This window comes from Galeopterus variegatus, unplaced genomic scaffold (genome assembly GCF_000696425.1).
Source record: "Galeopterus variegatus unplaced genomic scaffold, G_variegatus-3.0.2 Scaffold168, whole genome shotgun sequence".
NCBI lineage: Eukaryota > Metazoa > Chordata > Mammalia > Dermoptera > Cynocephalidae > Galeopterus > Galeopterus variegatus.
Window position 1 is genome coordinate 186,522 of NW_007726279.1, and position 25,085 is coordinate 211,606.

A 25,085-nucleotide genomic window follows, 5' to 3' on the forward strand; every position below is an offset into this window, starting at 1 on the left:
TGGAGTTGTAATGAGCAACACGTTCTGTCTCGTGGAAGACTTGCTCCAAATCATTCCCTGTGGGCCAGGTTTTTAAATTATTATTTTAAAACACACACATTTATATGTTTTAACCTCAGTTTTAAAAAATTCCCCCCCCACACCCAAATTATCCAATTCTTACTCATCAGGAAGCGAGTGCATATGTGGACCACACACACATGCACACATGTGCACACACACCCCCCACCACCACAACAACAGGTAACAAGGGCCTTGGAAAGTTCTAAGTAACTTATTTTCATTTCCCAGACCACATACAAGTCTCCTGAAAGCAGGGATTTATTTAGGTCTCAAACACAGCATGACTCAGAATGATGAACCAACAGATTACAAGGTAAACAGCTAGTTCTGTGTCACACCAGATTCTTCTGACTAAAGCAACTTTGGATGCTATAGTCACTGTTCAAGAGAATTAAGAGAAAACTCGAAAGTTCGACTCAGGAATTAAAATGAGAAATGTGCTCTTTAGTTTTAAAAAATAACAATAATACAAAGGAAGACATACTAGGGATAAAAGAAAATCTTTCCTGATGCAATTCCTTGCCCATACAAGGGAGAAGACATGCTTGCTTCCTTATTTCAGATGACACATACTACACTTCATGACACGGAAATCATTGAGGACAGAAAGGAATGTTGTCTACCTTTCTGCTTACAGTTAATGATGGCTTTTCTAGAACAAAGACATAAATTATCATAAAGGGAGGAGTGTGCCCAGCTATTTGCCTCCCTAAGGAAGACAGCTTGAGGAACAGGACCTATACACATTGCAATCTCAACAGCACTGAGCACAGCAAAAATATAAAGCTCATCAAACATTAAACCTGGCATTTTGCCTATGGATACCCCCAAAAATGGACTTATCTTATGGCACAGCTGGGTGCTCAAGATACAGTTGCTGAATGTTGAATGGGTGAGTCCAGGGCCGGGCACTCAAGAGCTGCTAAATAAGTGAATGACTGAATAAACATGAAAACTAATACATTTATTGACCTTCTTTTTCATCCAGCGCCATGCTAAGACTTTCTATGAATTATTCATTTAGTTCTCAAGATAAAGGTAACAATCCCCATGTTATAGATGAGGAGACAGAAGCTTAGGTAGGTGAGGTGACTGCCCAGTCACACACAGCTCATAGTGGAAGATGCCGGCATTCTGACTGCAGACCTGATATTGCTTCACATAGGGACAAAAGAGAAATCATTAAAATTACAGAGGCCCAGGGAGAGAGAGTGAGGGGATGAAAGTCTAAATGAAAATCGTTTTCAAATAGTTACTAAATATTTTCTATTTATAGACAAAAATTGTTAAAGTGTTTAAATCCCCATTTCTGTGGAATAATGAGGAGCTTCAGACCTCCAATTGTGGTGGGCAGAATAAAAGCCCTCCCAAAGATGCTCATGTCTTAATCCCTGGAACCTGTGAATGTCACATTACATGGTAAAGGGGAATTAAGAGAGCAGATGGGTTTGAGGTTGCTAACCAGTTGGCCTTAAAATAGGGAGGTTCTCCTATATTTTTCCAGTGCGCCCAATGTAATCACAAAGGTCCTTATATGTGGAGAAGGAGGCAGAGGAGTCAGTGTCTGAGTGATTTGATGTAACCGACCCCCTTGCTGCCTTTAAGGATGGAGGAAGGGGCCATGAGCCAAGGAATGCAGGCAGACTCTAAAAGCTGGAAAAGGCAAGAAAATGGAACCTCCTCTTCAGTCACCAAGGAATGCAGCCCTGTCAAGGCCTTGACTTATCACAATGAGACCTATTTCAGATTTCTCACCTACAGAACTATAAGACAATAAATTTATGTTGTTTTAAAAGCTACTAAGTTTGTGGTAATTTGTTATAGCAGCGATAGGAATATGGCAGAAATATAGTATAATTGGCATTCACTCTGGAAAACACTTTGACATTATCAATCAAGTTGAAGAACATACCCTCCAACACAGCAATTCTACTCCTAGCTGTACCCTAGTGAAACTCTAGCCAATGTACAATAGCAGATTGTTCATAGCATCACCGTAGCAGCAAAAAATAAGAAATAACCCCAATAACCATCGAGAGCTGGGGAAAAAAAAAAACAAAAACAACGCTGTCATATGCCCACATAAATGGAATACCAGAAAATGAATGTAATACAACCCAGGCTCCAAAACAGAAGAATCTCAGGAGCATAATGAGAAAAAGAACAATCCATAGAAAAATACCTTCACTATGATTACATTTATATAAAGGTCACAAAAGGCTAACATAAAACATTATGTTGTTTACAGTTAAATACATATATGGTAAAACTATAAAGCAAAGCAAAGCAAAGGAATGATTGACCAAAAATTCAGGAGTTTTTTTTCCAGAAGGAAGGGAGAGGGATTCCATCACACAGGAGACAGGTACTAGTAGTTTTCTATTTCTTTTTCAGGGTACAGGTACCCCTATACCCCCAATTCTGTACACATTATATAGATATTCGTCTGCTATTTCATAAGGAAAAAAATAAAATCAATAATGTCAGATTTAACCTACTCCTATGATGAAAGTAGAAATAAGCAGGTATACCCTACCTCTTGCCCCCATGATAAGTCACTCTATCATTTATTTCTCCTGTCAGACAGTAAAAGGCAGGCTCATAAAACATTAAAATAAAATAAAAATGTAAAGAAAATACTTAGGAATAAATTTAACAAAAGAACTATTAGACTTGTGCACTGAAAAATTATAAAATACTGCTTGAGGAAAATTAAAGACCTAAATACATGGAGAGACATCACATGTTCATGGATCAGAAGACTTAATGGTGTAAAAATAAAAAAAAGATCAGCGGGCTTTTTTGCAGAAATTGACAAGATGATCCTAAAACTTACATGGTATTACCGAAGTCCTAGAATAGCCAAAACAGTTTTCAAAAAGAAGAACAAAGTTAGAGGACTTTCACTTCCTGATTTCAATACTATATTGGGGAGACAGTCTTTGAAACAAATGGTGCTAGAACAATTTAGACTTTCACTTCCTGATTTCAATACTATATTGGGGAGACAGTCTTTGAAACAAATGGTGCTAGACAGTCTTTGAAACAAATGGTGCTAACCACATAGAAAGATGAACTTAGATCCTCACGTTACACCGTACACAAAAATTAACTCAAAATGGATCATAGACTTAAATGTAAGGGCTAAAACAATAAAACTTTTGGAAGATAACAAGAGAAAATATTCAGGACCTTGAGTTATAATCTTAAAGATGTCATAGATATGACACCAAAAGCATGGTCTAAAAAGAAAAAAAAACGATAAATCAGAATTTATCAAAATTTAAAACTTTAGTGCTTCAAAAGACACCATGAAGAAAATGAAAAGACAAACAACAGACTAAGAGAAAACATTTGCAAAACACATTATCTGATAAAGGACTTGTGTCCAGAATACAAAAAGAACTCTTACAAAGACCTCAACAAAACAATCAGTCAGATCAGAAAATAGGTAAAAGATTTGGAAAAGCATTTCACCTAAGAAGATATATGAATAGCTAATGAGCACATGAAAAGATGTTCAACATCATTAATCACTAAGGAAATATAAACTAAAACCACAGTGAGAAGCTACTTCACAGCCAGACAGACAATAACAAGTGTTGGTGAGGATCAGAGAACCAGGAAGCTCCACAGCCTGTGTATGGGAATGTGAGATGGTGCAGCCATTCTGGAAAATAGTTTGACAGTTTCTTAGAAAGCTAAACATAAATGTACCTTGTAACCAAACAACTCTACTCTTAGGTATGTATCTACACAAGAGAAACAAAAACATTTATCATGCAAAGATTTGCACACAAATATTCTTAGCAACACTGTTAGTAATAGCCAGAAGTTGGAAACAACCCAAATGTCTATCAACTGGCAAATGGATACACAAAATGTGATCTACAGACACAAAAGAATATTATCTGGCAATAAAAAGGAATGGAGTACTGACACATGCTCAACGTGGATAAACCTCATAAACATGAAGCTAAGAGAAGCTAGACACAAGAGACCACATGTTATATGGTTCCATATATATGAAATGTTCAAAAAAGCAAATTTACAGACAAAAAGTAGATCAGTTGTTGGGTACCTGGTGCTGGAGATAGGAACTGTAAATGTGCTTGTGGGACCTTGCTGGGTGATGGAAATGTTCTAAAATGAATTTATGGTGATGTTTGCACAACTTGGTAAATTTACTAAAAATTCACTGAGCTATACATTTGAAATAAGTAAATTATATAGTATGTAAACTATGTGAAGGAGTTTGGATGCATTGTCCTCCCAGAACTCACATCTCCAGTGTGACAGTCTGAGTCATGGGGAAGGATCCTTCATGAATGGATTAATGCTCTCCCTAGGTGGGGGGAGTAATGAGAGAGTTCTCACTCTATTAGTTCCCTCGAGAGCTGGTTGTTTAAAAAGACCCTGGCACCTCCTCTCTCTCTCTTGCTTCCTCTCGCCATGTGATCTGCTTGTACCCACCAGCTGCCTGCCGCTTTCCACCATGAGCAGAAGCAGTCTGAGGCCCATGCCAGATGCAGCTGTCCCAGAATTGTAAGCAAAATAAACCTCTCTTCTTTATAAATTACCCAGTCTCAGGTGTTCTGTTATAAAACACCTAGTATGTTAACATTAGAAGAAATATTAATTGTTCTCACAATAGTGCACATAGGAAATGGGCAGAGTACAGAAGTGAATAAGTTCACATGAAGCCACAGCAATTGTTTGGAAGACAAATAAATGAAGCTGTGACTTTGGTGGTGTCAACGTGAGGAAACAGGCAAACACAACACACAGTAAATGTGGGTAAAGGAAAGCACGGCAAATTAGAGATGGCCACAGACTCTGACATCCCTCCCACTGAGCAGTGGGTCTGCTCCCTTCCTTGAATCTGGTCAGCTCTGTGCCTGCTTTGTTCAGGGGAAGACCACAGAAGGGAGGGTGCGCTAGTGTCTAAGCCCAGGCCCGACAACACTGGCAGTTTCTTCTTCCTGCTTCTCAGAGCACGTTCTTTGGGGCACTGAGACAACAGGTCAGAAGTGCGACTACCCTGAGACTATTGTGCGAGACAGACCACCTTTAGGTGCTCTGGTTGACAGATCCCACTGAGCCCAGCTTCCCAGCCGCCCACTGAGCCCAGCTTCCCAGACATCCCTGCCAGGACACTGAATGCATGAATAATGCTGAAATCCACTGAGTGACTTCAGTAAGTATCATGAGTGCAAAAGAATCACCTGATATAGCCCTGGCCAAATTCCTGAGTCCTGAGCCCAAAAATGTAAAATATAATAAAATGGTTGTTGTTCTAATCTGCTAAATTTTGGGAACACACAGCAAAGAGGCACAGATGAATTCAAGACAGATAATGTGACTTCAACAATAGTGATGCCATTTATTTAAATATGATAATCAACGGAAAGATTTTGCTTACATGAGAATATGACCATTTAGTTTTCTACATATTGGGTTTAAGATGCTAAATGAATATTGAGGGAAATGCAGCAAACTGTTGAAAACTCAGGTTGGTTGCTCACAAAAAAAAAAATCAGAGATAGCACAGACTTCAAAAAGTTCTTGGAAAGATTTGTATTTTCTTTTAATTCTATTTTTCCACAAATTTTTTGAAGTACCCTCCTTATGTTTGAATGGTTAAAATCATGAATGTGTTTGAGATTCATGCAGGGGAAGCATGAGGATAAAAAGGCCAGAGAGCTGTGTTTGTTAAGAGGTAGTAATCAAAAAAGCAACCACATGTAAATGAGAGGAGAGAACACAGAGAGGAGAATCGAGGGACTACAGCAACTTAAAGGTCAAGTTAGGGGGCAATGTAGAAGTAGCACGTTTTAGAAAGAGGACTGGTCAACTGCATCCCAATGAGGCAGAGCAGAGGCCACTGGCTGCAGCCAACAGACAGTCATGGTCAACTTGGGGAGATGGTTTCAGCACAACAGGAGACAGAATCCACAGCAAGGAACCAAGGAGGGAATGGACCGAGGCAAGTGAAACAGAACAGGCACAGCTACCTTCAGGACCAGGTAACCAAAGAGAGTCAATGAAACCACATGAGCACTAAAAGATAAAAGTTGGGGAAGTTTTAGGATACAGAAAAAAAAAATAAAAGGATATCTCCTTTCCCCTGTAAACCAAGGCGAGAAACTATTAGAGTTCCGGTAAAGAAAGTAGTTAATGAAAGGAAGGAAAGAGTCCTTATCTTTAAAAAGGAGTAGGCATCTGAATGTAGGGTGAGATTTCAAGATGGAGAAAACATAAAGTTGGGGGTGCATCAAATTCCAGTTTCTATACTTTGAGTCAAGAAAATGAAAAGGACTTCTGAAGGATAAAGAAGTAATAATGATTTTTAAAAATTAGAGTAGAGGGCTGGCCTGGTGGTGCACTGCTACAGTGCGCCGCTTGGGGGCAGCGCTCCCGCCGCGGGTTCGGATCCTATATAGGGATGGCCAGTGTGCTCACTGGCTGAGTGCGGTGCAGCCAGTCTCAAAAAGGACACCCGCCGCGGGTTCGGATCCTATATAGGGATGGCCAGTGTGCTCACTGGCTGAGCGCGGTGCAGCCAGTCTCAAAAAGGACAAAAAAAAAATAAAATAAAATAATAAAAAATAAATAAATAAAGGGGCAGGTTCAGTGTCCTGTGTTAGCATTCTCCTGCACTGCCTGGAGCCCTTGGCACTGCCTAGAGAGGCAAGTGCTTTTATCTCCATTTTACAGATGGAGATAAACTCAGAAAAGGCCATGGCTTGCTCAGGGATTCAAAACCAGGTGTTCTGGCCCCAACCATGCCTGTGCCCCTTCCTCCATGTGCAGACTTCTCCAAGTCAGGCTGTGATTCTCTCCAGGACCCTTGGAGGTACTTGGTTGCCTCTAACTTTGTTAACTTAAAGGGGTTCTTCATTAGAGTCAAGTATTTACTGGCATTCAAAAGAAATAAAAGTAGGGTCCAACCAAATCAAACAATTTGGAAATGGTGCTAAAGGCTACTTGAATTACTTCCCTTGAACACATCTGACCTACATGTGTTCTTTCCCCATGAAAAACAGAACAGCCAATATGAAGCAATATTCAAGAGGGTATTGAGCAAGACTTCATAAAAAGTGCAGAGCCCTCAGAATGATGAACAGAGATGATGTGACTCAGCTGGTTTCACAGTCTGTGTCAGAAGCTGTGACGGTCTTACTAATGCACCCTGTGATTTCCCAATGCGGGTCACTGTCCCCATACCATTTGCTTGCACTGTATCCTTCTCAGCCACCTGTCAGCTAAATAAAGACAAGTGGCTTGGAACAAAGTCTAAATACAATGGGCATGGTCCATGTCAGAGTCACTGTGAAGGGGTCCACTTTCTAGGAGGATCTGCTCACCTGACAGGTATACACATATCATCACTTCCTGCCACACATCCTGGCACTACTGAGGCTACATACTGGGCCTGGGCTTTGCAGGGCTCCTCACCGAGACCACCACCAACCCCAGAGCAAGAATCTGAGGTTTAGAGTAAGATAATGTCATTTGTCCAAACTAATACAGCAGGTAATGGAAGAGCTACACCTGAGGTCTGTGCAAGTTCAAAGCCACATTCTTTCCATGATCCTGGGCTGCCCCTGTCATCTTACAAGACAGCTGGCTGCACCACCTGCCCCAGCTCTCATCCTCACCTTAGTCCCGCTCTGCCCACCACCTGAACCCCTTCCCACCACGCCCTCTTTAAAAGCATGCTTCTTTTTTTAAATATAAAAGCAATAATTTGTAACAAGATGGATGAACCCAAAAAACATACTAAGTGAAGAACTTGTCAGAAGAATAGGCTGTGCCCTGTCACCACTATCTGTCGTCCGTACTTCCCGACCGCTCCCTCCAGCCTCTGCTCACTGCAGCCTGACTTCTGTCCCTGCCATCCTCAGTTCTGCCTCTCAGCCCACATGGCATCAAATATTTACTAGCTGGCCCTTTACAGGAAAAAGGTATACAAACCCCGAGTCATGAGCCAGACGTAAGAGTGAGGCCCCAAGTGTGCAGGGGGTGGGAAAGGGGTGTGCCGGGAGCACACAGAGCGCTGAAGCCCCTCACTCCTGCTAGTGGTGACGTGGGGCCGGTGCAACTCCTTTATCTAGTTCGAAGTGGATAGGTTCTGTCAGAGGGAAAGAAAGGTCCTTCGGCTCCCAACATGCCTCCCTGTGCCCTCACCCAAACGTCCCAGCCTCATCCTCCCCTGGTTTCTCATTCCCATCTCACAGGACCAAGGGCTGTCCTTGCGTGCCCCGTGGCCCCTTCTTCCCTCCCCATCTTGCTTTGTTCAGATGACCCCCTCAGCTCCAAGTGGTCAGGAGCTTCCCTGAATCCAGAACTGGAAATCTCTTTCCCCTCACCAGGAACTGATCTGAGCATGAGCATGTGCTGCAATCTTGGTCAGAAAGACGTGGGGCAAAGTCTGTCGTGGCTCCAGAAAAAGGTCTGTACTCTGATAATGGGAGAGCCAGGCCCATAAGACACCCAGATGGCCTTTTTCTTCTACAGGCTTTTATTTTGTTTGGATGTGACACTGGGAGTTGCTGGGGTGACTATGAGGAGAGGAGTGCTTGCCAGAAGACAGGTCACCACAATGACGATGGCAGAGTGGAACAATGGAAAGGAACTGGGTTTGAGACAACAGAGCTAAACAGCTGAGAGCCAACCCTGGAGTGTCCACGCTCCTTAGCATTCAAACCCCTGAGGAGGGCTTCAGTTGTGCACACTTGAAGACACCCACACACTGGCCATTCCCTTCACTGTGGTTTTATGTTCCTGCTGCCAGTTCATGCTCTCTCTCCACAGAACACTCACCCTTTCTCCCAGCTCCTTCTGCAGAAATCCGATCACACTTCACTCCCACCTCAAGCCTCTCCTCCATGAAGCTGTCTTCCAAAATCCCTCTCTTGATTGAGCTCACCTACTTCCTGACCCAGACTTGTAGCTCCTGTAGGAAGTGGCTTTTCTTGGCCTCATGTTCAGGTGTTTGTGTACCTGCCCTATAAGGCTGCGGGTTCCTGACCTGAGGGTCCCTGCCTCACTATTCTCCATACTCCCCTGCCCCTGATCCATACACCACACACACCCCTTGCAAACCATGGGCCTCCAAGTGAAAAGTGTTACACTAAATGCACCAAGATATCAAGTCTGTTTGAATGCCCAGAAAAATTCTGCTGTTCATCATTTTCTGAATTCAATGCTAGAAACAATGATTCTTAGTATAATTACAAATGTTTCCTTTTGCTTATCTGTATTTTATAACTTTTCTATAATAAACTTTAATGTGTTAATTTTTTAAACAAAAAAAGGAAACTATTTTAGGGCCGGCCCCATGGCGCACTCGGGAGAGTGCGGCGCTGGGAGCGCAGCATCGCTTCACTGCGGGTTCGGATCCTATATAGGGATGACCAGTGCGCTCACTGGCTGAGCGTGCACCAAGCCAAGGGTTGCGATTCCCTTACCGGTCACGAAAATGACAAAAAAAAAAAAGGAAACTATTTTAAAATAAAAAACAAAGTAATGAGAAGATACTCATGTCACATAACTAGAGTAGTGGTTATTAGCATAGACTGTGGAATCACACTGCCTGGATTCAAATCCCAGCTCCACCCCGTACAAGCTGTGTGACCACAGACAAGTTAACTAGCTGCTCCATGCCTCGGTTTCCCCATCTTAAAACGGTGATATATGAAGGTACTTCAAAATGCTCATGGAAAGATTTGTATTATATTTTATTTCTATTTTTCCACAAACTGTTTGAAGTAGCCTCATAACATGACCTATCTTCACGGGTTGTCTGAGGATTAAGAAAGATAATACATGCCAAGTGCTTGGAACTGAGCCTAGCACATAGTCAGCGCTCAGTAAAAGGCTGCATTCTTCTACCAGAATGTCAGCACCACAGGGTAGGAAGCTTTACCAGTGTTGCCAGCACCCTGAACAGTGTCTGACTCAGGCGTGCTCAAGAGGCATGAGCAAGGAGCTGCTTCCAGTTACTTCTGCTCCGGGGCCACTTCCAACTGCTCAGCTCCTTCCTGGCTCAGTGTGAGATCATACCACACCTCCCAAGCGCCAGCACCCCTTCTTCCCAGCCCTGGCCCACCTCGGCTAGACCCTCTCCCAGGTCTGCCTTGCCCCACCGCACCCTCGCCAACCACAGCCTCACACCTCTCTGGCTCTCGTGCTTCGCAGGTCCCTTCTCTGCGGCCCCTTCGTCCCCACTGTCCACACCCACCTGCCTCACTCTCTCAGCTCTTCCTGCTCACAGCACATTCACCCAACACTCCGCTCTCAGATTCCACCACTTCCAAAGCAGCTTTCCTTCCCCACCTCACACTCAGAACACTGGATGCAGAATGTTCTGCCAGCATCACCTTAGCCCAACCCCACTCATCACCTGGTAATCCCAGCCAAAAATGAAAAACAGAGAAATCCAATCTGGCCAAGACAAAATGTGGCTTAAATGACCACCATAAAGTACAGGGAAGAATTAGCAATGATTTGATTGTGCCTAGTATGTTACTCTTCCCTAAACAAAAGAGATTTGTGGCAACAGCTGTCTTTTTAATCCAAGGAAAGTGTGAACCTCTATAAAAATGTAAATTTTAAAATCTGTATAGGGTCTACAGGGAACGTTCTTCCAAATGCTCTTTTAATGATTGGCCTCTAAAGTCCAGAAAGCAAGTGTAGGCACTGGCTGGGAACAAACGCTGGCCAGCAGGGACACAGGGACATGGGCTGGGTCAGCGATGACTCAATATACACGGTTCATCTCTGCACAGCCCCAGTGCCGTCTTCTCTCTTATTTGGGGACGAATATTTCAGTGTGTGGCCACTTCTTTCACCTTGCTTCCCCCTTCATTATATTTTGACATTTAGTATTTTACTCAGGGGAACGAGCAACTTTTTTTAAAAAGGTTTCTGGGAGCAAAGGGTAGCTGGATAACCTATAATTGATAATGATTAACCAGTACATTTTTTTAAAGTTGGTTGTATAAAAATGAGGAGGGCTGATGAATCAGCCTGTTCACTATCTGTGATCTGTGTCTAATAACTTGTTCTAACTCATGGTTAAAGAGGGAGGACAAAAATGAGAGCGGAACAGTCACATGCTCGGATCGCTTTCTTTAAATGGGTCAGGTCTGTGGTTAAGTATTAAAAGGAAAAAAGATTATTTTGCCACAATAACAACTTTTTAATCAAGCCAAATTTCCTATTTGTCTACCACGAAGCGCATTCAAGAAATAAGTCATTCAACAATCATCAAGCTGGTAGGGGCTTCATCTAAATAACCCCCCTCAACAGATATAAAAACTGACATCCAGGGAGGGAAACACACCTGCCCCAGCTCTCGTGTGACAGGCAGCACCACCAAGCGGTCAGCAGCACAGACTCTGCACCTGTGCTATTCAGCACAGCAGCCACTGGCCACACGTGGCAACTGAGCCCTTGAAATGTGGCTAGTCAGAACAGAGATGCACCATGAGCGTAAATATACACTGGATTTCAATGACTTAGTACAAAAACAAAAACGTAAATTTTCTCATTATTAATTTTTTTTGTAGATTACATGTTGAAATGATAATGGTTTAGACATACTGGCTTAAATAAGATATTAAAATTAATTTCACTTTTTTTTTAAACTTTTTAAAAATGTGGCTACTAGAAAATCTACTGTGACACAGGTGGCTTTCCTATTGGACAGGGCTGCTCTAACAGCCGGTTGGCCTGGGTTGGAATCTCGGCCCCACCACTGGCTAGCTGTGCCATGCTGGGCAAATTGCTGACCCTGCCTAGGCCTCAGTCCAATCATCTGAAAGATGGAATATGAACTGGACCTAGCACACATAACCCCTCTGCAGGGGTCAAAGGAGTTCATTTGTGCAAGGTGCTCTTAGAAGAGAGCTCAGCACATGGATATTGCAAAAGTCTAGGCATCTTGTTTCTGAGAATGAAAAGATTAAATGACTATTTAAAATAACAGCTTTATTGAGATACAATTCACATACCACAAGTCAGCCTTTTAGAATATACAAGTTGGGGGCCGGCCCGTGGCTCACTCGGGAGAGTGCGGTGCTGATAACACCAAGGCCCCCGGTTCGGATCCCATATAGGGATGGCCGGTTAGCTCACTGGCTGAGCGTGGTGCTGACAACACCAAGTCAAGGGTTAAGATCCCCTTACCTGTCACCTTTAAAAAAAATATATATATATATACAAGTTGGTGGTTTCTAGTATATTTACCCCATTGTGCAATCATCACCATTATCTAATTCCAGAACATTTTCATTACCCCAAAAAGAGACCCCATGCTCATTAGCAGTCACTCCCCATTCTCCCCTCTGCCCAGCCCTTGGCAACTACTAATCTACTTTCTGTCTCTACTGATTTCCCTAATCTGTACTTTCATTTAAATTAAATCAAAATATGTGGTCTTTGTGACTAGCTTCTTTTACTTAGCATGTTTTTAAGGTTCATTCATGTTGAACTGTGTGTGAGTATTTCATTCTTTTTCAGGGTCAACTAATTCTTTATATGAATAGACCACTTTGTGTTTATCCACTTATCACCTGATGGACATTTGACTTGTTTTCACTTTTTGACTACTGTGAATAATCCTGCAATGAACATTCATGTACAAGTTTTTGTGTGGACATATGTGTTCATTTCTCTTGGGCATACACCCAGGAGTGGAACTGCTGGGTCATATTGAAACTCTGTGTTCAACCTTTTGAGGAGCTGCCAGACTGTTTCCCAAAGTGGCTGCACCATTTTACATTCCCACCAGAAGGCTGTATTTTTCATGTATGCTCAGATGTGGGTTTTCTTTTCCTCTTTTAACTTCTGACAGGCTGATTTGGTAGAAATGCAGGGAAAGATGGGGGAGGAGGGGGGAGGAGCAAGCAGCAGAGCAGAGGCATGAAGGGCAAAGGGGCCTGGTGATGCTTTTCCCAGAGCCCTGGGCTTCGCTCCTGTCGGGCCCTGACTTGCTGTGCGGGCTCAGGCAAGTCACCTCTCCTCTCTAGGCTCAGTTTTCCTACCTATAAAATTTAGGTGTTAGACCAGTTGGTCCCATTTGGAAATGTTTGGAGATATTTTGGGTTGTTACAGTGGGGAGGGTGATGCTACTGGTATCTAGTGGATACAGGCCATGGATTCTGCTAAACATTCTACAATGCACAAGGCAGCCCCAATAACAAAGCATTATCTGGCCCCAAATATCAATAGTGTCCATGTTGAGAAACCTACTATTAGACTAAAGTGACCCTGTAGGAACTTTTCATAAATGGCTAAACTGTTTTCCCAAATGGCTATACCATTTTATAAATCCCTTAGCAATGTATAAGGGTTCCAATTTTACCACATCCTCACTAACATACATACTTTAGCCAACCTAATAGGTGTGTAAACAGCTTTTCAAAAGTCTTTTCGGTCAGCAATGTCCAAGATTGTTTACAGAATGCCAGTGTCATAAAGAAAAATGTTAGTCATTTTCTTACCTGGTGCCTGTAATTAAACCAGCCATTTGAACCCGCGACGATCACTACCCAGTGCTTGCCTCCATCCTCAGGATCGTCCACAAAAACAGCAGCAGTTCCCAGGACCAAGCTGAGTAATGTGGCTACTTTCCAAATCATTCTGCACCTTGGAGTTCAAGTGCAGAAATCTGAGAAGAAAAAAAGCAGAGTCAAGTAAAAAGGAATGATCAAGAACAGATGAACACTGTTGGCCACTAAGCAAATACCTCAGAAAATGGATCAAAAAGAGACTACCACTTAGTTATCAGATAGAATGTGCTGAGGGTAACAATGAAGGCAAAGAGGAATTCTATCTATGTCCAGCCCTGCTGCCCCTTTCCCCACGTGGAGAAGGGGCTGCCCAGATTTCCCAACCTTCAGTACAAGTCAAAGTTATGTGCAGAAACCAAAGAATACCCAGAAAGCTCTTTGGGCTCCTTTTAAAGTTTTTGTCACAACTCAAAATACAACAGATACAATTCATCAACAAAATTCACTGTGTTGGAAAACTATCTACCACATACTGTGAACTGTTTGTAAGAATAGGATATATAGGTTTAAACCTGCCTTGTCATTCTGGTCAAGATGGCAGAATAGACAGTCCCGAGCATCACTCTCTCCCACAAATCAACAAATTTACAACTATAAAAATGTAACAACAGCCAAGCTGGGGCCACTGGAGCTCAGGGGAAGAGGAGGAGAGACCTACGGAGTTCATGAAGGGGGAGAAGCAACAATGAGAGAAAAAAAATTGCTTGGAGAGTTTCGGGACCCAGCTGCTTTAAGCCTGGAGCTGCTGAGCACATGGAGCAGGAGCCCGCAGAAGCCACGGTTGTGTCCTTCAAATGGAGTTACTTGGAGGCGGCAGGGGAAAAGAGGGTCTTGGTGGCCCCCAGGACAGCAAGACCGCTAACAGGGTTCCCATGGACCTATACAGGAGCAAGGAGCCAAAACAGCTAAAAAAGGGGAGCCATTCAGAGGCTGGTGAGTCATCAAAAGGGACCCACACAGTGCCCATCCCACGGGAAGTGTTTGGAGCATGGTGGAGAGGAAGATGGGCCCACCGGGAGAACACTGGGACACAGCAAGGACAGCCGATCTGCCCCTCAATCAGCACAGGACCACTCAAAGGAGACTGGTCGGGAATGCAGAATTGAATGGAGTGGAGTGCAGTTTAACGAAAAGATTCAGGCCCAGATCAGAGTTTCCACACAACCCAGGTGCACCTGGTCTCTGGAGAGCCAGAAGTACCTATAAGATCAGCCATTAAACCCTGATCTGCACAAAAAGCCTTCCCTAGGGAAACAGCAGCAAAGCAGCAATTTAGCTCAACCACACAGCTCAAGTCCTGGTTCCCAAAGGAAGTTCCCCCGTTTTAGAAGTAAGCAAAGGACCAAAAACTAGTTCTGGCCCAGGTACACCACCAGTGCCTCAGGGACTGCCAGGGGACCTGAGCTCTAGAGCAGGGGACCAGACCCCCCACCCACAGCCAGGCATACTGCCAACACCAAGGAGCATGCCAAAAACATCACCTCCATGTGGGTGGCCCACCACAGCCACCACAGTAACCACGGCTGCCAGCTATGAAAGTGGCTAGACGTCACAACCACCACGCAGATGGTCCGCCAGCCACTGGAGTGCATTAACACAGGAGCATCACCAGCAGAGACCAAAGAAAAGAATAGGATGTCTCTCTCCACAAAGCCCATTCCTGAGTGACAGAAGAAGCCTCTGTTCTATGATAATATCGGGGGACCTGAACACACCTGTCAGCATTGGACAGTTCATCTAAGCAACAAATCAACTGAGTAACCATTACTCTTTCAGAGGGAGAGAAGAAATCTAGGGTTATCAGGGGTGGTAGGCAGGACGGATAGGGGGATAAGGAGAGATTGAACAAGGGGCATAAAGAATAAGTACAATTTGTAACAATATATATACTAGTAATATTGATTTGATCAACATGTGTTAACACTGAATCCCAAAAGTAAGTATAATCAATTATGTTTCAATAAAACAAAACAAAACAAAACAAACAAAACAAAAAAATCCCTGCCTTGCAAATGGGGGAAAAAAAAGTATATATATGTAATATGAGGTGTGCATAGAAAAATGTGAAAGGCAGGCACAAAACTTTAATAGAAGTCATTGCTGTGCGGTAGGTGGAATTAAGGGTGATTTCCTTCTTCGTGTCTGTTGCTTTTTAATGTACATTACTTATACAATAAAGTGTGTAAAGATTCAATACATGTTCAATATAAACATGGACGTGCAATTTAAGTTTATGAGTGAACTACCTAAATAAGCTATAGTTGAACATTAATTCACGTCTTTGTACATGAACAAAGTACATGTGCAGAACAAGTACATGTATTCTGTGCAACAGGCACAGCGAATATTCTTATCCTTGTTTTACAATAGTTCACTTTGACCAGACACCAGACCCATGCCTTTTGAATTCCTGGTCCAGCTCTCTTTCTGCTGCATGGCTCTGCATTCTCAAGACTTTATTCTCAATGAAGTACATGCCGTATCCTATGTTTCAATGCTCAAACTTTAAATAAATGTTTAAAGTACAAAAAGCAGGAAGGAATAAGCCTGAGTCCCAGCCACCTTATATTACTAGATTAGAAGACCCTATCCTGTGTCCTGAACATGTTATTCTAAAAAAAAAAGAAGCCTTCCTGTGACAGAAAATACAGCCAGACCTGTGACTCTGCGATAAGAGGAGAAACACAGTCTTTGCAATGTGGGGACTGGGAGCAGAAGAGAGCGCGGGGCTGATCTCTGCCTCCAATGCCACTTGGCAAGCAGCGCTGACCATGCTCATTCACACACCCACCCAGCCAGTCTCCTGAACACCGACTGCCAGACAATGTGCCAGGTGCTGGGAACTCAATAGGAACAGGGTCAAAGCTTCTGCCCTCACAGATCCTGCAGCCAGCTAAGGGATGACCCACCCCAAGCTGCCCAGCACTCAAAATGATAAACGTTCTCTCTTTAGTAAAGAAAACAGGAAGCTCTGAGTCTCTTGTAAACGTTCAAAGAACTAAGAGTGCCTTAGGCCAGTGGTTTCCAACTTAATCTTGCACCAGATCACCTGGGGTTATTGATAAGAAGCAGATTCTGATTCAGTATGCAGGCGGTAAGGCCTGAGACTGTTCAGGTGACACCCTGTGTAGCCTCAAGACTACTCTGGTGTAGCAGACCTAAGCCCAGCGTCCTGGCCAAGAAACTGCACTGGTCCATCCCTGCAGTGCCTCCTACCCAAGAGCTTAATTCTTAACCTTTAAGCCTGAATTGGTGCTAGATATAGGTTTCTTGGCTCCACTGCAAGGTCCATGAATGGGTAACTATAGTAAGGTGCCCCCAGATTTTTGGGGGGGGGGGGTTAGAATGGCACATAACAGATGAGGTCTGGTCTGTTAAGTGCACCCCAGGAGGCTCTTCCTAAGTCCATTCAACCTGGCCAGGGCTGACTGTGGGGCCGGAAGGTAACTAATAAAAGGTACAATTTTACAAAGGTATGAAGAAGCAACAGTGAAGTCAGGCAAGAAAGAGTCAGAACTTCAGAGCCATCCATGTCCCCAGAACTCTCCCATGGCTCCTCAGGGGAGGTGTTCCAACCAACAGCCAATTCTGGGGCCCTGGAGGCAATTAAGCCTTCCTGGGAAGCCTTCCTCTAAGGAAGGGGTCGGCAAGTTTTTTCTGTAAAGGACCAGACAGTAAATACTTTAGGATTTACAGGCTAGGCCATTTCTCTCACAAATATTCAAGGCTACCACTGTATCTTGAAAGCAGCCAGAGACCATATGTAAATGAATGGACTCTGCTATGCCCTAATAAAACTTGATCTGTAAAATCCAGGTGGTTTGTTTGGCCCATGGGCCATTTTGCTGACCCTGCCCTAGGGAGTGAGACCGTGTCCCCGGCTCACATGACAGGTACTGCCCGGCTGGTTATCATAACCTTCCAACAATCACTAAACAACCTCCCTGGTTTGCATGCCAGTCTCTTCTGAGTTTGCTTTTATTACTTAGTCCAAAAAGGCTCATTTCTCTGGGAGCACTGTTATGTGACTTTCTCCCTTCACATTCAGGGGAAAAAAGAATAAGTAAAATACTAGCTCAAATGGTTGAAATGACCTTGAACAACAGAATGGACACCACCAACTTAATTAGCAAACAATGCAGCAGGCATCAAAAACGCATCAAGTTTATCTTTCATTCTTCTAATATACTAGCAAGTTACTCCTCAGTGAAGAAAAGTGCCTTAACACACAAATGCTATTTTCACAGCTAATATTTGGTGATGGTTCCCCTCTATCACCAATTTTTCTTATAAACACAGCGTTGTGATTCCTTGAACTTAACACTGAGTTAAAATCCTTGTGGTACCGCACTCGAAAGCACTATTTTGGAAAATATATTGAGGCCTGGGGTAAAGATGAGACATGAAAGTAGTATAATTATTCCATGACCCTCAGCAACCAGCGTGTCTCAACGCAGTCCGCCTTAGGCAGCAATGTCCCTACCAGCATCACTGCATTATTCCTGACAAAGTCAAAGCATCAAAACAAAGTCACAAATCATCTTGTAGCATTCTATAATTCTCATTTTAGCAAAGTGAAAAATTGATAAAGTAAAACTGATGAAGAAAAAGATCCCTGCTAAACTAGCTCTTTGTGACTCTGCTATTTTTCGCTCCATGGTCCTCCATGGTCCCAGTCACACAGGTGTCATTATCTACTTCCCCCTTAACCTGTCCTCATGCCCACCCCCTCCAACACCCACCCCCCCATCTCTCCAACAAACGTGGCCTAAATACCCACTAGCTGCTCACTAGCTCTGAACAGTGAACTAAACAGACAAAGCCTTTGGCTAGGCTGACATTCTACAGGGAGGAAACAGATCATTTTAAATATCCAGGTTGTCAGATGGTGATGAGAGCTACGGAGAAAAATAAGGCAGAAGGGGGGGAGTCCCAAGAGGAGTGGGAGTACCATTTTTAAAAGGGGGGAAGCCCTGAAGGAGGTGAGGGAGCTGGAAGCAACATAAATGCCCATCCACAAGGGACTGTCACTAAATCAATTATGGTACATCCTTATAATGGGATACCATGAAACTTTTTTAAAAAGTAAGGTAGATCTTAATGTGCCAACACTGAAAAAAATCTCATGTTGTACTGTTAGGTGATGTGTGTTTATCTGCTAACCATGTGCAGGGAGAAAAAGACACAGACACACAAAGTCGTTGTTCCAAGCAGGGGAGACAAGAGAGAAAGCCTCCCAGAGAGCAAGGTGTCAATAGGCTGCATGGGGTGGGACAGTGGAATGTCAGTATCTACTATGTACCACCCAACATGTTTACACCCAACTATCTACACCACCCTCCCTTCAGACACATGAAGAAACTGAAGCTCAAAGAGACAGAGAAACTTGCTGGTAAGTGGCACTGCTGGGACTAACGCACAGATGTGACTGCAAAGACTGTGCTTTTTCTACTACACCATCTGCTTGCCACACAAACAAAAAAGTTGCTTATGTGAAAGTCTGGGAGGCCCTGTAACCACAGGCACTGCACCCCCCACCCCAGGGCCCAAGCACACAGCAGACCAACGCTTCCTCTGGCAGTAGGACACCCACAGTGCTCTTCTCCGTGCTACTATTTTAAGGTAGGTTCTCTCTATAAAGGGCTCTTGTCTCAGTAGAAGAGACCATCAACAAAGAACCTGAACCACAAAAAGTCAAAGTCAACGGACAAACCTTTATGAACTTCACCAGCCTCCAATGACAAGTCCTCTTCTGCTCCCACCTGGCCTGCGTCTCTGCTCAGGCTACCTATCTGAGCTTGGTGATTCACTTAAAGGACTCCAATTCACTTCAAAAGATGTACCATCAAGTGGGGTTTAATCCACATGGGAGGTTCGGGACAGAGTGCCCATTCTAGATAAATTGTCACCAGCAATACAAGTAAGAAGGCCAAAGTCACAAGGCCATCTAAGTAGCAGAGTCAAGTTCAAACCCAAGTCTAACCCCAAAGCCCACACCTTAACCACCATGATGTGTGACCTCTCCCTGCCAGCCCTCACTTGCTACTGGCTCTGGGTTAGACACAGCAAACCAAAGCCAAGCAAAGCACCCAGTTCATGAAATCTGTACATAGATTTCCAGACTTGAAGGTTCTGATCCTACTCTCTGCTCTCTAGGTGTTTAGAATAAAATCATCATGCAAGTGGCGTTTGGCTGACACCATGCAGGTGACAAGGACTGCCTCTTTATCCAAACTTTAATCAGGCTCCTCTTCTCGAGGAGGCCTTTGCCTGCAGTGCCCAATTGTAACAAGATACTCCTCTTCGTAATTTTCCATTGGGGCAGTTCAGGACATGCTATCCCCTATATGGCACCTTGGCACATTGAATATTTTAAGCTGAAAGAATTCCACTGACCCCCTCACCTTGCTCACAGGCTATGAATCCCCAGCTGACCTTAGTTCTGTACTGAAGTATCTCTCCCCTACTGCAGTAGCTAGAAAAAAATGTCTTGCTGTTTTTAAAAAGTATCCAGTGCAATACGGATGAGCTTGGAGAAAATTATGTTAAATGACATAAGCCAGGCACAGAAAGGCAAATACAACATGTCCTCACTTATAAGTAGGAGCTAAAAAAGAAAAAAGAACAATCACAATAGTGTGTTGAATTTTCAGAAGGAGAGAACAGAACTGTGGTTACAAGAAGTAGAAAAGGGAAAGGTGGAGGGGGGTTAGGAAGAAATTGGTTAATGGACACAAAGAATGAGTACGTGCTGTTATGATGAATATTGTAATCATCCTGATTTGATCATCACATATTGTACACAAATACTGATCGTCAACTCTGTACCCCATAAATATATATATAAATTATGTTTCAATAAAAAAAAGTATCTGGCACAATTTCTCCTTAACACAAGATGCATAACTGACTCAGGGGAGACCCTTCCCCTCTCTAGACCTTAGCTGCCCATCTATGAAACGACATGGTAGAACTAAATTTTTAAGGGCCCGTTCAGTTCTCAAATCCTTTGATTTTCTAGTTAAAGAGTAGGATTAGGGCCGGCCCGGTGGCGCACTCCTACAGTGCGCCGCTTGGGAAGCGCAGCGGCGCTCCCGCCGAGGGTTCGGAGGGTTCGGATCCCACATACAGACTGGCCACTCACTGGCTGAGCGAGGTGCGGGGGCAACATGGAGGGTTGTGATCCCGTTGCCGGTCCCGGTCCAGTACGGGCGCGACACTAAGGGTTGCGATCCATTGCCGGTCACAAAAAAAGAGACAAAAAGGAAAAAAAAAAAAAAAGAGTAGGATTAAAACGAAATCCAATTATATCTTACCTCAATGGAAAATGCATTTTATTCAGGCTACTTCATCATTTTTTTTGTACAGAAAAAATTTGTGATTCAGTGACAAACTGGATTCTAGATTAGAGCATACCCTTCAAGATTGTCTAATTCAGATTCTATAGGAGTTATTTTACAATCCTGTATACTGTAGATAGCAACAATGCAAATAATTCTTGTCTATAGACATGCAAATTAATTCTTTCAAATGGAGGTTCAATTGACTTTCTTCCCCCACTGTGGAAAGAGGCCAGCTTTGCGTTCCATGTGCACATTCATTGCAGTATTTCTAATCTACAAATATGAATACTTTGGAGTCTCCTTTGAACTAGCTGTAACACCTCACCAAGTTTCCTCATTAATCAGTTAAATAAAATTCTTAGCCCATGTTCATTTTTATATTTGTATAGAGTGATGACTTTATCTTCTTTAAGAAGATTATCTTTTAACATTATAGAAAGTACAAGCAACTATCTCATATTTCAAAACAAACAGTCAAAAAAAATGTTTTTATCTACCAATGGCTAGAAGAATTTAGGTATTTAGCAAAGTAAATTTTGGTCGATGGTTAATAGCTTCTCCACATTTTTATTTTCAATTCTTATTTGGCATTTGAATTTTCTTTTACCCAAATTACTACTTTTGAAACCTGGTACCAGTGCAGTTTGTAGTCTTTTTCCAAAATGACTGAACATGTCCTGTTAATTCCTAAGTTGAATTTTTTCTTTAAGTATAATCTTTACTTCAAGAAATTGTAGAGCTGACATTGAACTACAGAAATGTATAACGACTAACATAAAACACCTGTTACCTATCATCCAGACTGTCAACCACTAACATTTTATAAATCTGCTAAGTCTTTATTCCCCATAAAACAAATAAAACATTACAGACGAAATGTTTCCCCTGTCCTGTCTGATGCTCTCCATACCGTAAGGTAACTACTATCCTAAATTAGCTTTTCTTTATGATTGACTTATTATACTTTTAAAAAGATATATACCCACTCATAAACATTCCCCTACTAATGGACATTTAAGGTGTTTCCATTTTTTTTTTAACCATTATAAACAATGTTGCAATAAGCATCCTAATATTCCTCTCCCTGTATACAAATGTCAATTTCTTTATGGTATTTTCTAGAAGTGGAACCACTGGGTCTTAAGACATACCCATTTAGCTGGTGGCTTTACTATTCTAAGATACACTTGTACCACTAGTGAACGAGAATCTCATACATATTCTTCAAACATCTATTATCTCTTAATAGCATTAAACTTTACAATTCCTAATCGGATGACTATAAAGTGATCTAATTACATTTTAATGTGCATTTCCTGGAGTTCAAGAAGATCTGAGTCTTGGGGCTGGCCAGTTAGCTCAGTTGGTTTGAGCGTGATGCTGACAACACTAAGGTCCAGGGTTTAATCCTTGTACTGGCCAGCCGTGAAAAAAAAAAAAAAAAAAAAAAAAAAAAAAAAAAAAAAAAAAAAAAAAAAAAAAAAAAAAAAAAAAAAAAAAAAAAAATCTGAGTTATCGTATGGTTAACCATTCAGATTTCAACACCCTCAATACATGTGACAACTTCCTCACCATAAACTGGGATTCAAATGATGGTCCACAAAGCAAATTCTGCAGTTAAAACACTGGGTATTTCTCCCAAAGACAGCCATAGGTTGGAAAACTCAAGAGATGGTGTTTATTTCAATATATTTTTACTGAACAATACTGGGTATAGTGTATTCTACCTTCTTGACAGCTCTCAAATCTTTTCTCCTCTCCTCTCCCTTCCCACTGCAACTATCTTTAAAACCTTCCATACTTTCCTGCGGTTTACTGAAATCACCTCCATATCTTTAGTTTGGCCTCTCTCCAACACTTTTTCTCACTAAAGAGTACCTAAGCTATTGATCTACACGAAACGAAGCTTCCTGGGCATTCGGGACAAGATCCAAATCTCTCACAGCAGCTCAGGAGGCCCTGAGAGGTGCACCTCTCTGTTCTCATACCTCATGAAATCCACCACCCACGTGAAATCCCTTGTCCCAACCAGGCTCCACGATTCCAGGTCCAAAAGCATTGCTCTTTCCATGCCTTCACCATGCTGTTTTCCAGATGAAATGCTCTTCGCCTTCATCTCACCAGCTCCTGCCCATCCCTCAGGCTCCCCTCAAGCATCCCCTTCTGTGGGAAGTCCTACCCCTCCCCCAAGTCAGGGTTAGATGCTGCCCCCTACATACCTGTGCTCCAGACCCTGTAACACCGGAATTCTTCACTAGAGACTGCCTCTCCGCTTTATGAAACGGTCTCTGCTCAAAAAGCTTATGGGCTCGACAAATGTTTGCTCTGCAGCCCTAAAGTAAAGAAAGCTGGCGACTCCACTCACCACATACCCTGGGCACTCGTCTACAAAACAAAGCACGTGCGACACCAAGTTCCTTCTTCCAGACCCCAGATCCTACAACGCGTGGCGTGGGATAATCCAGGTAGGGACCATCTCAGACCCAGTCGTTAGAGGCAGGGGACCAAACCCGGATAACACTCACTCCCACGCTTACGTGGGTGGTCCTGAAACTCACCAGAAACCAGAGCTTCCCAGACTTCTCGGAAGGGATCTTTCTCTACGTTTGGGTATTTCTGTCGTTTTCGGTGACAGCCCTTCCCCACGGGGCAGTCCTCCACATCATAAGCACCCACAGTTGTCCCTAGATTGTAAAGGTCACAGCCAAGCCCCAGATCCTGCCGGATACTCCCCGGTTGTGGGACCTTAGCAAATCCCGTCTCCTGCCGTGCCTCAGTTTCCCCCTCCAGAGCAGCGCCCTTCCAGCCAGAACACGCGAGACCCAGAGTGCCTTCCACCGCCACCCCCCACAGGACACCGGGAGGACAGGCAGCAGGGTCTCCCTGGCGATCCACCGTTTCCCGAAATTCCCCTCAGCAGGGTGAGAAAAAAATGACTCAGAAAGAGCCGGGGGAAATGAAAATCCCAGCCGTGAAGCCCAGCGCCGCGGCAGACGGGCGGCCCCAGCCACGGGCGTGGGGTCCAGCCCGGGTCCCCCGCTGGGGCCCGCGGTTACCTGCGGCGGATGACCGCGACGGCGGCGGTGCCTGCAGCGGGGGAGGACCGTGGGAACCCCTGGCGGCGCGCAGCCTCAGACCAGTCACCCCGACGTCCGCCCAGCTGTGATTGCGGCGCTGCGCCGCCGCTCCTCGCCTACTGGGCCTCCTGGGCCGCGGTGATTGGTGGAGCTTCGGGGCGAGGCGTCTGCAAAAGCCAATGGGAAGTGGGGACGAGGCCAGCGATCCAGAGGGACTACAAATCCCAGCGTGCACAGGAAGGGGCTTCTCTGGGCCCAGCGGCCCCGGGAGGCTGGGGCGGAGGTTGCGCAATGAGCTAGGGTGGGCGGGGGTCCCGGGGTAGGTGGGGACCAGAGGGACGGAGATTCCAGAAGTGTTCACCGAGGGATCAAACCAGCTGTCTGAGCTCTTTAAACCCTTGGTCTCCGAACTTGTTTGCACATTGGACCCACCCAGGGAAGCTTCAGAAATACTGATGCCTCCGTCTAACTCCCAGAGATTGCGATTTCATTGGCCTGAGTCTGGCCTGGGGTTTGGAATCTTTAAAGACCTCAGGTGATTCAGGTGCGCAGACCCATTTAGTTCTCATAATAACCCTATGAGAGATAGACATTGTTATTGTCACCCCAGCTTTATAGAGAGGGCAACTGAGGGAGGTTGAATCAGGGAGGTTAAGTTAATTTTCTGAAGATTACATATATCTTAAGTGTCAGAGCCAGAGCTGGGACCCAGACAGGCTAGTTCCAGAATCCCATGCTCTTAATCCATTACTAATGCTACTTCTCAAATGCTTGGTATTATTACCTTACAGGGAACTGGAGAGAAAAATAAAATACTACACTGTATATACAGGTGCCTGGTGGTGACTCCCAGTAAATTGAATGGAGTGGAATTGATGTGATGGAAGAAGTGTGATCCTGCCCAGGACCTCAAGGACAATCACTAGGGCTACATTCGTGGGTTGACTCATTTGATCTTCTTTAATAATCTTTTTTTTTTTTTTTGCTCCCGCGCCTCGCTCAGCCAGTGAGCGGGAACCGGT

General features: G+C 43.8%; 1 protein-coding gene across 1 annotated transcript in view; it reads right to left on the minus strand.

The window, feature by feature from the left end:
• LGMN (legumain) overlaps positions 1-24,144 on the minus strand; it is a 37,721-nt gene extending 13,577 nt beyond the window's left edge. Inside the window, exons 1-2 of the mRNA XM_008594958.1 lie at positions 24,043-24,144; positions 13,575-13,741 (exon numbers count right to left, since the gene is read on the minus strand). Coding sequence (XP_008593180.1) covers positions 13,575-13,712 — 138 coding nt within the window. The 5' untranslated portion in view covers positions 13,713-13,741; positions 24,043-24,144. The remainder of the gene's footprint in view (positions 1-13,574; positions 13,742-24,042) is intronic.
• Positions 24,145-25,085: the final 941 nt, after the last annotated feature.